The following is a 14,470-nucleotide window of genomic DNA, read 5'->3' as shown; positions in this document are numbered from 1 at the left end:
ATAGTGGGTCTAACATAATAGTGAGAGTCCAGTCCATAGTGGATCTAACATAATTGTGAGAGTCCAGTCCATAGTGGATCTAACATAATAGAGTGAAAATGTGGGCGTTATCATCATTACCGTCTGATTCCAATCAATGCAAGTCATCAGAATCAGGTAATACACCAACTTATATTCTTGTCTTCGTGAAAGAAAGACATCTATATGTGTTACACATGCTTGTATTATCATTAAACACATTTAACTTGTTTACAAAAATGTCTCTTTCATAAATAAATAAATATAAATGATATATATAAATGAGGTAGATCCCCTCGAGTTGGTCAATTGAAAAGTAGCTCGCCTGCAGAAAAAGTGTGGGCACCCCTGGTTTACATGTACAACTTTCTCCGACTTTCTAGGACGTGTTTTATGCCACTTCTCATTTTGTCAACCAAACTTTTAATGTTGTGCGTGAATGCACAAAGGTGAGTTTTGTTGATGTTCTTGACTTGTGTGGAATGCTAATCGGGCATTTTTGGTCCCTGCATGACTGTAAGCTAATCGATGCTAACATGCTATTTAGGCAAGCTTTATGTACACATTGCATCATTATGCCTCATTTGTAGCTATATTTGAGTTTATTTAGTTCCCTTTAAGTCCTCTTAATTCAATGTATATCTCATGACACACTAGCTGTATGTAATATGGCTTTTAAATTTGGTTTGCGGCTCCAGACAGATTTTTTTTGTTGTATTTTTGGTCCGATATGGCTCTTTCAACATTGTGGGTTGCCGACCCGTCATAGAGATAACGTTGCGACTATTTTAACGCAATATGCTGATTTTATTCTGGTAATGTTTATATTTCTTCATGCAATTTTGCTATTTTATCCCAGTTACATTGCAGATTTTAAAAAAATATTTATTTATGACATTCGGCTAGTACATTTTGATTTTATTCTTGTATCTTTTTTAAATATTACAGCTTTTTAAAAACATTTTACAGCTTAAAATTTCTTCAACATTAAACAGATTTTTGTTAATAAATTCATAATATTGAGACTATTTTTCATTCATTACTGAAATTTTCACCTTCAGCATTTGTTTCTAAAAAATATATACTTAATTTTCATAACATTACGTTTGTAATGTCAACATATTTTTCTTGAATTATTGCAGCTTTTTTTCTAACATGATATAGTTGTCATATAACATTTTTATAGTACTCTGCAACCTTTTTAAAATATAAAAATAAAATGTATTTTTTAAAAAGAATATTGCGATGTGATCTAACCCTAACTCTTTATCTCATATTTAGATTTTAAATTAGGGAAAAACATATAACTCTCTAAATTTTTGAACTTTTCCCCCAGCAATAGTACAGCATCAGTTTATCTTTATAGATATAAAATATTGATATTTTATTATATACAATATTCAAATTAATTGATACTTTATTCTCATTAAAACCTTTTTCTCATATTAATCAATCAATCAATCAATGTTTACTTATATAGCCCTAAATCACTAGTGTCTCAAAGGGCTGCACAAACCACTACGACATCCTCGGTAGGCCCACATAAGGGCAAGGAAAACTCACACCCAGTGGGACGTCGGTGACAATGATGACTATGAGAACCTTGGAGAGGAGGAAAGCAATGGATGTCGAGCGGATCTAACATGATACTGTGAAAGTTCAATCCACAATGGATACAACACAGTCGCGAGAGTCCAGTCCAAGGAGGATCCAAGACACAGCAGCGAGAGTCCCGTTCACAGCGGAGCCAGCAGGAAACCATCCCAAGCGTAGGCGGACCAGCAGCGCAGAGATGTCCCCAGCCGATACACAGGCGAGCAGTACATGGCCACCGGATCGGACCGGACCCCCTCCACACGGGAGAGTGGGACATAGAAGAAAAAGAAAAGAAACGGCAGATCAACTGGTCTAAAAAGGGAGTCTATTTAAAGGCTAGAGTATACAAATGAGTTTTAAGGTGAGACTTAAATGCTTCTACTGAGGTGGCATCTCAAACTGTTACCGGGAGGGCATTCCAGAGTACTGGAGCCCGAACGGAAAACGCTCTATAGCCCGCAGACTTTTTTTGGGCTTTGGGAATCACTAATAAGCCGGAGTCCTTTGAAGGCAGATTTCTTGCCGGGACATATGGTACAATACAATCGGCAAGATAGGATGGAGCTAGACCGTGTAGTATTTTATACGTAAGTAGTAAAACCTTAAAGTCACATCTTAAGTGCACAGGAAGCCAGTGCAGGTGAGCCAGTACAGGTGTAATGTGATCAAACTTTCTTGTTCTTGTCAAAAGTCTAGCAGCCGCATTTTGTACCAACTGTAATCTTTTAATGCTAGACATGGGGAGACCCGAAAATAATACGTTACAGTAATCGAGGCGAGACGTAACAAACGCATGGATAATGATCTCAGCGTCTTTAGTGGACAGAATGGAGCGAATTTTAGCGATGTTACGGAGATGAAAGAAGGCCGTTTTAGTAACGCTTTTAATGTGTGCCTCAAAGGAGAGAGTTGGGTCGAAGATAATACCCAGATTCTTTACCGTGTCGCCTTGTTTGGTTGTCAAATGTTAGAGTTGTATTATTAAATAGAGTTCGGTGTCTAGCAGGACCGATAATCAGCATTTCCGTTTTTTTGGCGTTGAGTTGCAAAAAGTTAGCGGACATCCGTTGTTTATTAATCTAAATTAATTTAATTTTTAATTTCATTAAGACATATTAATCTAAATTATAGTTATTTTCAAAACATATGTGGGGGTTTTTTTTAAACATTTGAACTTCATTTTCATAACATTCTAACTTTTTACTCCTGTAATGTTACAATATGTGTTCTTGTATTATTACAACTTTTATTCTCATAACATTACTTGTTGTTTTCATGTACAGATTTTCAACATTGAGATTTTTTTTTTCTCTGATTTGATTTCATTCTCGACAAAAATACAATATTTTCATAATATTATAACATTTTTCAAAGAGTAGTGTGACATTCAGCTTGGGTATTATCATAATGTATTTCTTCTAACATTAATAGTTTATTCTCATAACATATTCAGAAATGTTATTTTTTCACTTAATAGTTCAACATTACTCTCATTAAGCTATTTATTAAAATATTCCAACTTTTTTCTTGTAAAATTATTAAAGGCTAGAGTATACAAATGAGTTTTAAGATGGGACTTAAATGCTTCTACTCAGGTAGCATCTCCAACTGAGTACTGGAGCCCGACTAGAAAACACTCTATAGCCCGCAGACTTTTTTTGGGGCTCTGGTGGTGACCATTTAGATTTTTATTATAATAACAAAATTACTTTTTTTCTGTTAGTATTACAAGCTTTCCGTCCAGTCTGGTATCAACTATTTATCTGCAAAATTGCCATAATTTGTTTGACCTACTGTAATATCTAAACCACATCTCCTTTTTGTGTCTTTTTTTTTTCCAGATGTGCTCGTTTCCTACTGGCACCGGGCCATCCACCAGGAGATCTCGGACTTCTTTAAAATATTAGAGTAAGATTGGCTGTGCACACGTAACTAAGCACTTTGGGTAAAGTCCGATGATTATGCAAAAACTGAAATCTAAGTAAGATGAAATATCTTAAATAAGGGTGATATTTGCTTATTTTCTGTCTGATAAGATCATTCTTCTTACTCAGCAGATTTTATGTTTGTGTTTTACGTGTTTTGGTCCTAAATGATCTCAGTAAGATCTTCCAGCTTGTTGCTGAGATGCTATGACCTACAGTGGGGCAAAAAAGTATTTAGTCAGCCAGCGATTGTGCAAGTTCTCCCACTTCAAATGATGACAGAGGTCTGTAATGTTCATCATAGGTACACTTCAACTGTGAGAGACAGAATGTGGAAAAAAAAATCCAGGAATTCACATTGTAGGAATTTTAAAGAATTTATTTGTAAATTATGGTGGAAAATAAGTATTTGGTCAACCATTTTGGCTCCAAATCTCACGATACATGGCCCCATTCTTTCTTTCCTTAACACGGATCAATCGTCCTGTCCCCTTAGCAGAAAAACAGCCCCAAAGCATGATGTTTCCACCCCCATGCTTCACAGTAGGTATGGTGTTCTTGGGATGCAACTCAATCAATCAATCAATCAATGTTTACTTATATAGCCCTAAATCACTAGTGTCTCAAAGGGCTGCACAAATCATTACGACATCCTCGGTAGGCCCACATAAGGGCAAGGAAAACTCACAACCAGTGGGACGTCGGTGACAATAATGACTATGAGAACCTTGGAGAGGAGGAAAGCAATGGATGTCGAGCGGGTCTAACATGATACTGTGAAAGTTCAATCCATAATGGATCCAACACAGTCGCGAGAGTCCAGTCCAAAGCGGATCCAACACAGCAGCGAGAGTCCCGTTCACAGCGGAGCCAGCAGGAAACCATCCCAAGCGGAGGCGGATCAGCAGCGCAGGGATGTCCCCAGCCGATACACAGGCAAGCAGTACATGGCCCTTCTTCCTCCAAACACGACGAGTTGAGTTTATACCAAAATGGATACATGGATGATACAGCAGAGGATTGGGAGAATGTCATGTGGTCAGATGAAACCAAAATAGAACTTTTTGGTACAAACTCAACTCGTCGTGTTTGGAGGAAGAAGAATACTGAGTTGCATCCCAAGAACACCATACCTACTGTGAAGCATGGGGGTGGAAACATCATGCTTTGAGGCTGTTTTTCTTTCACGATTGATCCGTGTTAAGGAAAGAATGAATGGGGCCATGTATCGTGAGATTTTGACCCAAAACCTCCTTCCATCAGTGAGAGCTTTGAATGGTTGACCAAATACTTATTTTCCACCATAATTTACAAATAAATTATTTAAAATTCCTACAATATGAATTCCTGGATTTTTTTTCCACATTCTGTCTCTCACAGTTGAAGTGTACCTATGATGAAAATTACAGACCTCTGTCATCAATTTGTCTCTACGCTGCTGATCCGCTTGAGATGGTTTCCTGTGGACGGGACTCTCACTGCTGTCTTGGAGCCACTATGGATTGAACTTTCACAGTATCATGTTAGACCCGCTCGACATCCATTGCTTTCGGTCCCCTAGAGGGGGGGGGGGTTGCCCACATCTGAGGTCCTCTCCAAGGTTTCTCATAGTCAGCATTGTCACTGGCGTCCCACTGGATGTGAATTCTCCCTGCCCACTGGGTGTGAGTTTTCCTTGCCCTTTTGTGGGTTCTTCCGAGGATGTTGTAGTCGTAATGATTTGTGCAGTCCTTTGAGACATTTGTGATTTGGGGCTATATAAATAAACATTGATTGATTGATTGATTAAGTGGGAGAACTTGCACAATCGCTGGCTGACTAAATACTTTTTTGCCCCACTGTATGCGCACTAATTGACCGACATAGCACGCACTTGGCGTGATGATGATGTCATGTTATCAATGGAAAAATGCATTTTTAGACCAAATGATTTGCCTGAGCGGCTAGGAGACCCCGAGAGTAACAAGTGTTTGCCTTGTTGTCTTTCCATTAAGAACAATAAATCAGTTTTTAGTATAAGTTTGCCGAGCGCATATCATTATGTCAAGATAATGGCACTAGCATTTATTTAATTTAAGAATCATTTTCAACACATTGAGCAAAAAGTTCTCTTTTTTTTCTACCAAGAAAAGTGCACTTGTTATTAGTGAGAATATTCTTATTTTAAAGTATTTTTGGGTTCATTGAGGTTCGCTAATATTACTTGTTTTGGAAAGTCTTGACAAGCCAAATTTTCTTGTTCTATTGGCAGATAAATTTGCTCAGTTCAAGTAAAATACCCCTCCTTTTTGTATTTGTTTTTCTTTGTTTTTGAACACTGACTTTTTGCAGTGGATATACTAATCATGGAATCGTAAATAAGCGCTTCCAGTCTGCTGAGCAATGCAGTTAAAGGGGAACATTATCACAATTTCAGAAGGATTAAAACCAATAAAAATCAGTTCCCAGTGGCTTATTTTATTTTTCGAAGTTTTTTTCAAAATTCTACCCATCATGGAATATCCCGAAAAAAGGTCTTTAAAGTGTCTGATTTTCGCTATCTGTGAAGCCACCGTCCATTTTCCTGTGACGTCATCTAGTGATGCCAATACGGATAGCACAGCAAGATATAGCGACATTAGCTCGGATTTAGACTCTATTTTCAGCGGCTTAAGCGATTCAACAGATTACGCATGTATTGAAACAGATGGTTGGAGTATGGAGGCAGATAGCGAAAACGAAATTGAAAAAGAAACTGAAGCTATTGAGCGAATAGCTATTGACGCTATTCGGTCATGTTTAGCATCGCCGGTAAAATGTGCAGACCAAACGATCGGGACTTTCGCATCTTGTGACACTACAGCAACTTAAATCCGTCGATTGGTAAGTGTTTGTTTGGCATTAAATGTGGGTGGAGGGAAACACTGGATGCAAATATAGCTACAAATGTACATACAGCTAGCCTAAATAGCATGTTAGCATCGATTAGCTGGCAGTCATGCCGCGACCAAATATGTCTGATTAGCACATTAGTCAATAACATCAACAAAACTCACCTTTGTGAGTTCGTTGATTTTATCGTTGGAAATGCATCTGCAGGATATCCATACATCTCTGTGCCATGTCGGCCTTAGCATCGCCGGTAAAATGTGCCGACCAAACGATCGGGACTTTCGCATCTTGTGACACTGCAGCAACTTAAATCCGTCGATTGGTAAGTGTTTGTTTCGCATTAAATGTGGGTGGAGGGAAACACTGGATTCAAATATAGCTACAAATGTACAAATAGTTAGCCTAGATAGCATGTTAGCATCGATTAGCTGGCAGTCATGCCGCGACCCAATATGTCTGATTAGCACATAAGTCAATAACATCAACAAAACTCACCTTTGTGAGTTCGTTGACTTTATCGTTGGAAATGCATCTGCAGGATATCCATACATCTCTGTGCCATGTCTGCCTTAGCATCGCCGGTAAAATGTGCCGACCAAACGATCGGGACTTTCGCGTCTTGTGACACTGCAGCAACTTGAATCCGTCGATTGGTAAGTGTTTGTTTGGCCTTAAATGTGGGTGGAGGGAAACACTGGATGCAAATACAGCTACAAATGTTCATGCAGCTAGCCGTCGACCGTTAAATCCGTCGACCTCCGACAACACACCGACGAGGCATGATGTCTCCAAGGTACGGAAAACAGTCGAAAAAAGGGAAAATAACAGAGCCGATTTGACTCGATGTTTGTGATGTGTTTGAGAAAATGGCGGATTGACTACCGAGAGCAAATAAAAGAAAGGCGTTTAATCCGCCAAAATTCACCCATTTCGAGTTCGGAAATCAGATAAAAAATATATATGGACTTTTTTCTGCACCATCAAGGTATATATTGACGCTTACATAGGTCTGCTGATAATGTTCCCCTTTAAAAAACTTTTTTGTGTTTATTTTTTTGTCATTGTAATGTAATATGCATGTTTCCTCTCCTCAGGCTCTGCCTGCAGCACTTCAGATTCATGGGCAAACGCCACATCGCCAGGTAGACACAAAAAAACCCTACTCTTTTTTTATTTTTATTTTTTATTGCAACAATGCTGCATGCATGCAAACATCGTATGAACTCGTCATTCCATCTGAGTTGATGCATGCATAATTCATGGGATTGCACACGTGTGCACAACACCTCCGAATAAAGCAGAAACCCTAATGTGTGCTCTGCATGCGTGTGCACACTCAAGGGGGGGGGGGGGGAGGAAAAGAGGGGAGGGGTGTGTTGCTGTTGTGTGTAAAGCACAGCTGGATATTGTACTGTAGTACTTGGCAAGCGCACTATGGGGGGGGGGGTTTGTTTTCCTGTGCAGGACTACTGGAGCTGCGCCATTGGCACCGGCTCCTTCCATCTTCTGCTTCCTCCCCAGCTAATTAAATTATCCCCCCCCCCCCGACTCTTAGCCTGCATGTAAACCAACGAATAAACGGAATAAAGATAGCTGGAACCCCTTAGCTGGCTCTCAGATTTAGCACGGCCCCGTCTGGGGGGGGTTTGCAGGCTACTTAACATTCGTCTGTGATAGCGGGCCACGGGGAGCTCGCCGTGTTAGCCTGTCTGGCTGTTTGTCTCGTGTGCGCACGTTTGATGCTCGGCTGACTCGGTGCAAGCGTCCGTTGATGTTGCTGTGGGATGAACCACACCAGCGGTAGCATATCGGGTTGAGAAAATCAGTACGGCAGCAGCCTAATCCCTCGTGTTCCTCAGGACGCTAGAGGGGCACGAATAAACGAGACAATATGGCACAGAACAAAGGGAGGTGTGGGTTTATAAAACACATGAGGGTACGGCAGCAGCCTAATCCCTCATGTTCCTCTTTTTTTTTTTACTGTATTTGACACGCATTATCACATACATGCACAGGCAAATATGACTTGTGTCACGCTTGGTCAAAAGATAGGAGTCGGGATTAATTGGGCAGGCTTTTATTTTGAAAGCTTCCTTTCACCTCCAGAGTCAGGGCAATTCAATATAGGCTATAAGTAAACTAGTCGGCAAAAAAGATTACAAAAAACAGGAACAACCGAAAATCACTCTGAAAGGAGGAAAACACAAAAACAAAATTTGGCAGGCTTTTATTTTGAAAGCTTCCTTTCACCTCCAGAGTCAGGGCAATTCAATATAGGCTATAATTAAACTAGTCGGCAAAAAAGATTACAAAAAACAGGAACAACCGAAAATCACTCTGAAAGGAGGAAAACACAAAAACAAAATTTGGCAGGCTTTTATTTTGAAAGCTTCCTTTCACCTCCAGAGTCAGGGCTATTCAATATAGGCTATAATTAAGCTAGTCGGCGAAAAAGATTACAAAAAACAGGAACAACCGAAAATCACTCTGAAAGGAGGAAAACACAAAAACAAAATTTGGCAGGCTTTTATTTTGAAAGCTTCCTTTCACCTCCAGAGTCAGGGCAATTCAATATAGGCTATAATTAAACTAGTCGGCAAAAAAGATTACAAAAAACAGGAACAACCGAAAATCACTCTGAAAGGAGGAAAACACAAAAACAAAATTTGGCAGGCTTTTATTTTGAAAGCTTCCTTTCACCTCCAGAGTCAGGGCAATTCAATATAGGCTATAATTAAACTAGTCGGCGAAAAAGGTTCCAAAAAACAGGAACAACCGAAAATCCCTCCGAAAGGAGGAAAACACAAAAACAAAATTTGGCAGGCTTTTATTTTGAAAGCTTCCTTTCACCTCCAGAGTCAGGGCAATTCAATATAGGCTATAATTAAACTAGTCGGCAAAAAAGATTACAAAAAACAGGAACAACCGAAAATCACTCTGAAAGGAGGAAAACACAAAAACAAAATTCGGCAGGCTTTTATTTTGAAAGCTTCCTTTCACCTCCAGAGTCAGGGCAATTCAATATAGGCTATAATTAAACTAGTCGGCAAAAAAGGTTCCAAAAAACAGGAACAACCGAAAATCCCTCCGAAAGGAGGAAAACAAAACCAATGACAAACTATTTTTGGCGCCGTATATTCTATGAAACTTATTATAAACAAAAAAACGCTCCCAAAAAGAGGTAGAAACAATGGCTAAGAAACTTCTACACTGTTTCTAATCTAATAAAGGTTAACAAAAAATGTCACTCAAAAAACTGAGGAAAAGGAAGAACTATGACATGAATAATGAAAACTTACTTGGAACGAGAAAAGGGAGCCTGGATCATCGGCATGGATAACGAGGGTGTGTAGAGGGTGATGTCGCCAGGCTGACTGCCTGGCAACTGCAGGCTTAAATAGTGCTGTGGTGATTAACAGGTGCATGAGTCCAAGTGAATCAGGTGCGTGACATGACAGATGAAAACTGAGTTGTCATGGTGACAAAAACAAACAAGTGCACAATGAGTCCAAAACCAAACAGAACGTGACCACAAAACATGACAGCGCCGTATATTCTGTGAAACTTATTATATAAACAAAAAAACACTCCAACAGGAGGAAGAAAAAATGGCAATGAAACTTCTACACTGTGTCTAATCTAATAAAGGTTAACAAAAATGTCACTCAAAAAATTGAGGAAATGGAGGAACTGTAAGAAAAACTTAAAACTCACCACTTTTGCTGCAAAACTAAATAACACAAAATCACTCTGCTGAGGAGGAGAAAAAGAAAACTCAAAATATCAACAAAGGATTTCAGGATCAAGGTATTCAAACACGAGACGAGGCAAGGCATGGACAGGATGCTAGAGGGGCACGAATAAACAAGACAATATGGCACAGAACCAAGGGAGGTGTGGGCTTATAAAACACATGAGGGTACGGCAGCAGCCTAATCCCTCATGTTCCTCTTTTTTTTTTTTACTGTATTTGACACACATTATCACATACATGCACAGGCAAATATGACTTGTGTCACGCTTGGTCAAAAGATAGGAGTCGGGATTAATTGGGCAGGCTTTTATTTTGAAAGCTTCCTTTCACCTCCAGAGTCAGAGCAATTCAATATAGGCTAATCGGCAAAAAAGGTTCCAAAAAACAGGAACAACCGAAAATCACTCAGAAAGGAGGAAAACACAAAAACAATGACGAACTATACTTGGCGCCGTATATTCTATGAAACTTATTATAAACAACAACAAAAAACGCTCCAACAGGAGGAACAAAACTATTACTACAACGTAAACTATGGACATAAAACAAAACTTGCAAACTATGGCATGAATAACGAAAACTTACTTGGAACGAAAAAAGGGAGTCTGGATCATCGGCATAGATAACAAGGGTGTGTAGAGGGTGATGTCGCCAGGCTGACTGCCTGGCAACTGCAGGCTTAAATAGTGCTGTGGTGATTAACAGGTGCATGAGTCCAAGTGAATCAGGTGCGGGACATGAGAGGTGAAAACTAATGAGTTGTCATGGTGACAAAAACAAACAAGAGTGCACAATGAGTCCAAAACCAAACAGAACGTGACCACAAAACATGACAGCGCCGTATATTCTGTGAAACTTATTATATAGACAAAAAAACACTCCAACAGTAGGAAGAAAAAATGGCTACGAAACTTGTACACTGTGTCTAATCTAATAAAGGTTAACAAAAAATGTCACTCAAAAAATTGAGGAAAAGGAAGAACTGTAAGAAAAACTTAAAACTCACCACTTCGGCTGCAAAACTAAATAACACAAAATCACTCTGCTGAGGAGGAGAAAAAGAAAACTCAAAATATCAACAAAGGATTTCAGGATCAAGGTATTCAAACACGAGACGAGGCAAGGCATGGACAGGATGCTAGAGGGGCACGAATAAATGAGACAATCTGGCACAGAACAAAGGGAGGTGTGGGCTTATAAGACACATGAGGGTAAGGCAGCAGCCCAATCACTCAAATTCCTCCTTTTTTTTACTGTATTTGACACACATTATCACATACATGCACAGGCAAATATGACTTGTGTCACGCTTGGTCAAAAGATAGGAGTAGGGATTAATTCGGCAGGCTTTTATTTTGAAAGCTTCCTTTCACCTCCAGAGTCAGGGCAATTCAATGTAGGCTAGTCGGCAAAAAAGGTTCCAAAAAACAGGAACAACCGAAAATCACTCTGAAAGGAGGAAAACACAAAAACAATGACGAACTATACTTGGCGCCGTATATTCTATGAAACTTATTATAAACAACAACAAAAAACGCTCCAACAGGAGGAACAAAACTATTACTACAACGTAAACTATGGACATAAAACAAAACTTGCAAACTATGGCATGAATAACGAAAACTTGGAACGAAAAAAGGGAGCCTGGATCATCGGCATGGATAACAAGGGTGTGTAGAGGGTGATGTCGCCAGGCTGACTGCCTGGCAACTGCAGGCTTAAATAGTGCTGTGATGATTAACAGGTGCATGAGTCCAAGTGGATCAGGTGAAAACTAATAAGTTGTCATTTTGACAAAAACAAACAATCAATCATCAATCAATCAATGTTTATTTATATAGCCCCAAATCACAAATGTCTCAAAGGACTGCACAAATCATTACGACTACAACATCCTCGGAAGAACCCACAAAAGGGCAAGGAAAACTCACACCCAGTGGGCAGGGAGAATTCACATCCAGTGGGACGCCAGTGACAATGCTGACTATGAGAAACCTTGGAGAGGACCTCAGATGTGGGCAACCCCCCCCCTCTAGGGGACCGAAAGCAATGGATGTCGAGCGGGTCTAACATGATACTGTGAAAGTTCAATCCATAGTGGCTCCAACACAGCAGTGAGAGTCCCGTCCACAGGAAACCATCTCAAGCGGATCAGCAGCGAAGAGATGTCCCCAACCGATACAGGCGAGCGGTCTATCCTGGGTCCCGACGAGCGGTCCATCCTGGGTCTTGACTCTGGACAGCCAGTACTTCATCCATGGTCATCGGACCGGACCCCCTCCACAAGGGAGGGGGGGACATAGGAGAAAGAAAAGAAGCGGCAGATCAACTGGTCTAAAAAGGAGGTCTATTTAAAGGCTAGAGTATACAGATGAGTTTTAAGGTGAGACTTAAATGCTTCTACTGAGGTAGCATCTCGAACTGTTACCGGGAGGGCATTCCAGAGTACTGGAGCCCGAACGGAAAACGCTCTATAGCCCGCAGACTTTTTTTGAGCTCAAGAGTGCACAATGAGTCCAAAAACCAAACAGAACGTGACCACAAAACATGACAGCGCTGCATATTCTGTAAAACGTATTATACAAACAAAGAAACAATGGCTACGAAACATCTATACTGTCTCTAATCTAATAAATCGTGGTTCATTGCCGCCATAAGAAGCTAAAGATAGACACTTTTTTTATTCCTGTATTAAGTCAAGGTGTGCCAAATGTTATGGGTGGTTTGCACGTTGCATGACTCGTCTTTCCATTGAGCCGAGCAAGGCACTATTTTTTTCTAGATACGGCCTCCTGCGTTAGTCTGTGATCTGGCTTCGAGCATCAAACCGAAGCATTTTTAACATCCTTTTGTTGTGATCGGGTTACTAAGCTGATCAGTTTAATTGGCACCCCACTCTAATCTGTGGTGTATGAATGTCATTCTCAGACCTCTACTCACCACTAAGCCCCGTGAATTAACCACACAATATCAGATTAATGCCAGTAAAAGTGGTCAAAGTGGACCTTTTGTGGCCTTTCTTCCGCTGTAATGCTACACGATGTTGTGCCAAATACAAACCGCGTTTCCATATGAGTCGGGAAATTGTGTTAGATGTAAATATAAACAGAATACAATGATTTGCAAATCCTTTTCAACCCATATTCAGTTGAATATGCTACAAAGACAAGATATTTGATGTTCAAACTCATAAACTTCATTTTTTTTTTGCAAATAATAATTAACTTAGAATTTCATGGCTGCAACACGTGCCAAAGTAGTTGGGAAAGGGCATGTTCACCACTGTGTTACATCACCTTTTCTTTTAACAACACTCAATAAACGTTTGGGAACTGAGGAAACTAATTGTTGAAGCTTTGAAAGTGGAATTCTTTCCCATTCTTGTTTTATGTAGAGCTTCAGTCGTTCAACAGTCCGGGGTCTCCGCTGTCGTATTTTACGCTTCATAATGCGCCACACATTTTCGATGTGAGACAGGTCTGGACTGAATTTCGGGCCAAGAAAGTACCCGCACTCTATTTTTACGGAGCCTCGCTGTTGGAACACGTTCTGAATGTGGCTTGGCATTGTCTTGCTGAAATAAGCAGGGGCGTCCATGAAAAAGACGGCGCTTAAATGGCAGCATATGTGGTTCCAAAACCTGTATGTACCTTTCAGCATTAATGGTGCCTTCACAGATGTGTAAGTTACCCATGCCTTGGGCACTAATGCACCCCCATACCATCACAGATGCTGACTTTTGAACTTTGCGTCAATAACAGTCTTGATCAGTGGTTCTTAACCTTCTTAGAGGTACTGAACCCCACCAGTTTCATATGCGCATCGACCGAACCCTTCTTTAGTGAAAAATAAAATGTTTTTCAAATTCAAGACAATGTTATATGATTTTTTTACTGGTGCACAAAATGAACCGTGCATGAACATCACCTTGTTCTAAGAACAACTAACGCAGTGCAAAAACTCGTAACAAATTACACACCTGCAAATCAGTTTGGGTTCTGCTGTTGCCGTATCCCTAATATGCTGATAGGGAAAAGTTTTTATGTACACGATGAGTCGGGTGTGGCTTGAGTGAAGGCTCCACCGAACCCCTGAGTCCGACTCACCGGACCCTTAGGGTTCGATCGAACCCTGGTTAAGAAGGTTTTACTACTTACGTATAAAATACTACACGGTCTAGCTCCATCCTATCTTGCCGATTGTATTGTACCGTATATCCCGGCAAGAAATCTGCGTTCAAAAGACTCCGGCTTATTAGTGATTCCTAGAGCTCAAAAAAAGTCTGCGGGCTATAGAGCGTTTTCCG

The 14,470-nt window shown here is 40.1% G+C and overlaps 1 protein-coding gene across 7 annotated transcripts in view; it reads left to right on the top strand.

Annotated features, from left to right (window-relative positions):
* The window catches only part of dock10 (dedicator of cytokinesis 10), a 329,003-nt gene that overhangs the window by 234,358 nt on the left and 80,175 nt on the right, over nt 1-14,470 (top strand). For all 7 annotated transcript variants that reach the window (XM_061878559.1, XM_061878562.1, XM_061878558.1 and 4 more), the window contains 2 exons: nt 3,456-3,522; nt 7,505-7,552. In XM_061878559.1, coding sequence (XP_061734543.1) covers nt 3,456-3,522; nt 7,505-7,552 — 115 coding nt within the window. The remainder of the gene's footprint in view (nt 1-3,455; nt 3,523-7,504; nt 7,553-14,470) is intronic.

The sequence above is a fragment of the Nerophis ophidion genome, linkage group LG18 (assembly GCF_033978795.1).
Source record: "Nerophis ophidion isolate RoL-2023_Sa linkage group LG18, RoL_Noph_v1.0, whole genome shotgun sequence".
Lineage (NCBI taxonomy): Eukaryota > Metazoa > Chordata > Actinopteri > Syngnathiformes > Syngnathidae > Nerophis > Nerophis ophidion.
The sequence above is the reverse complement of the archived record's forward strand: the minus strand, read 5'-3'. Positions and strand labels throughout refer to the sequence as shown.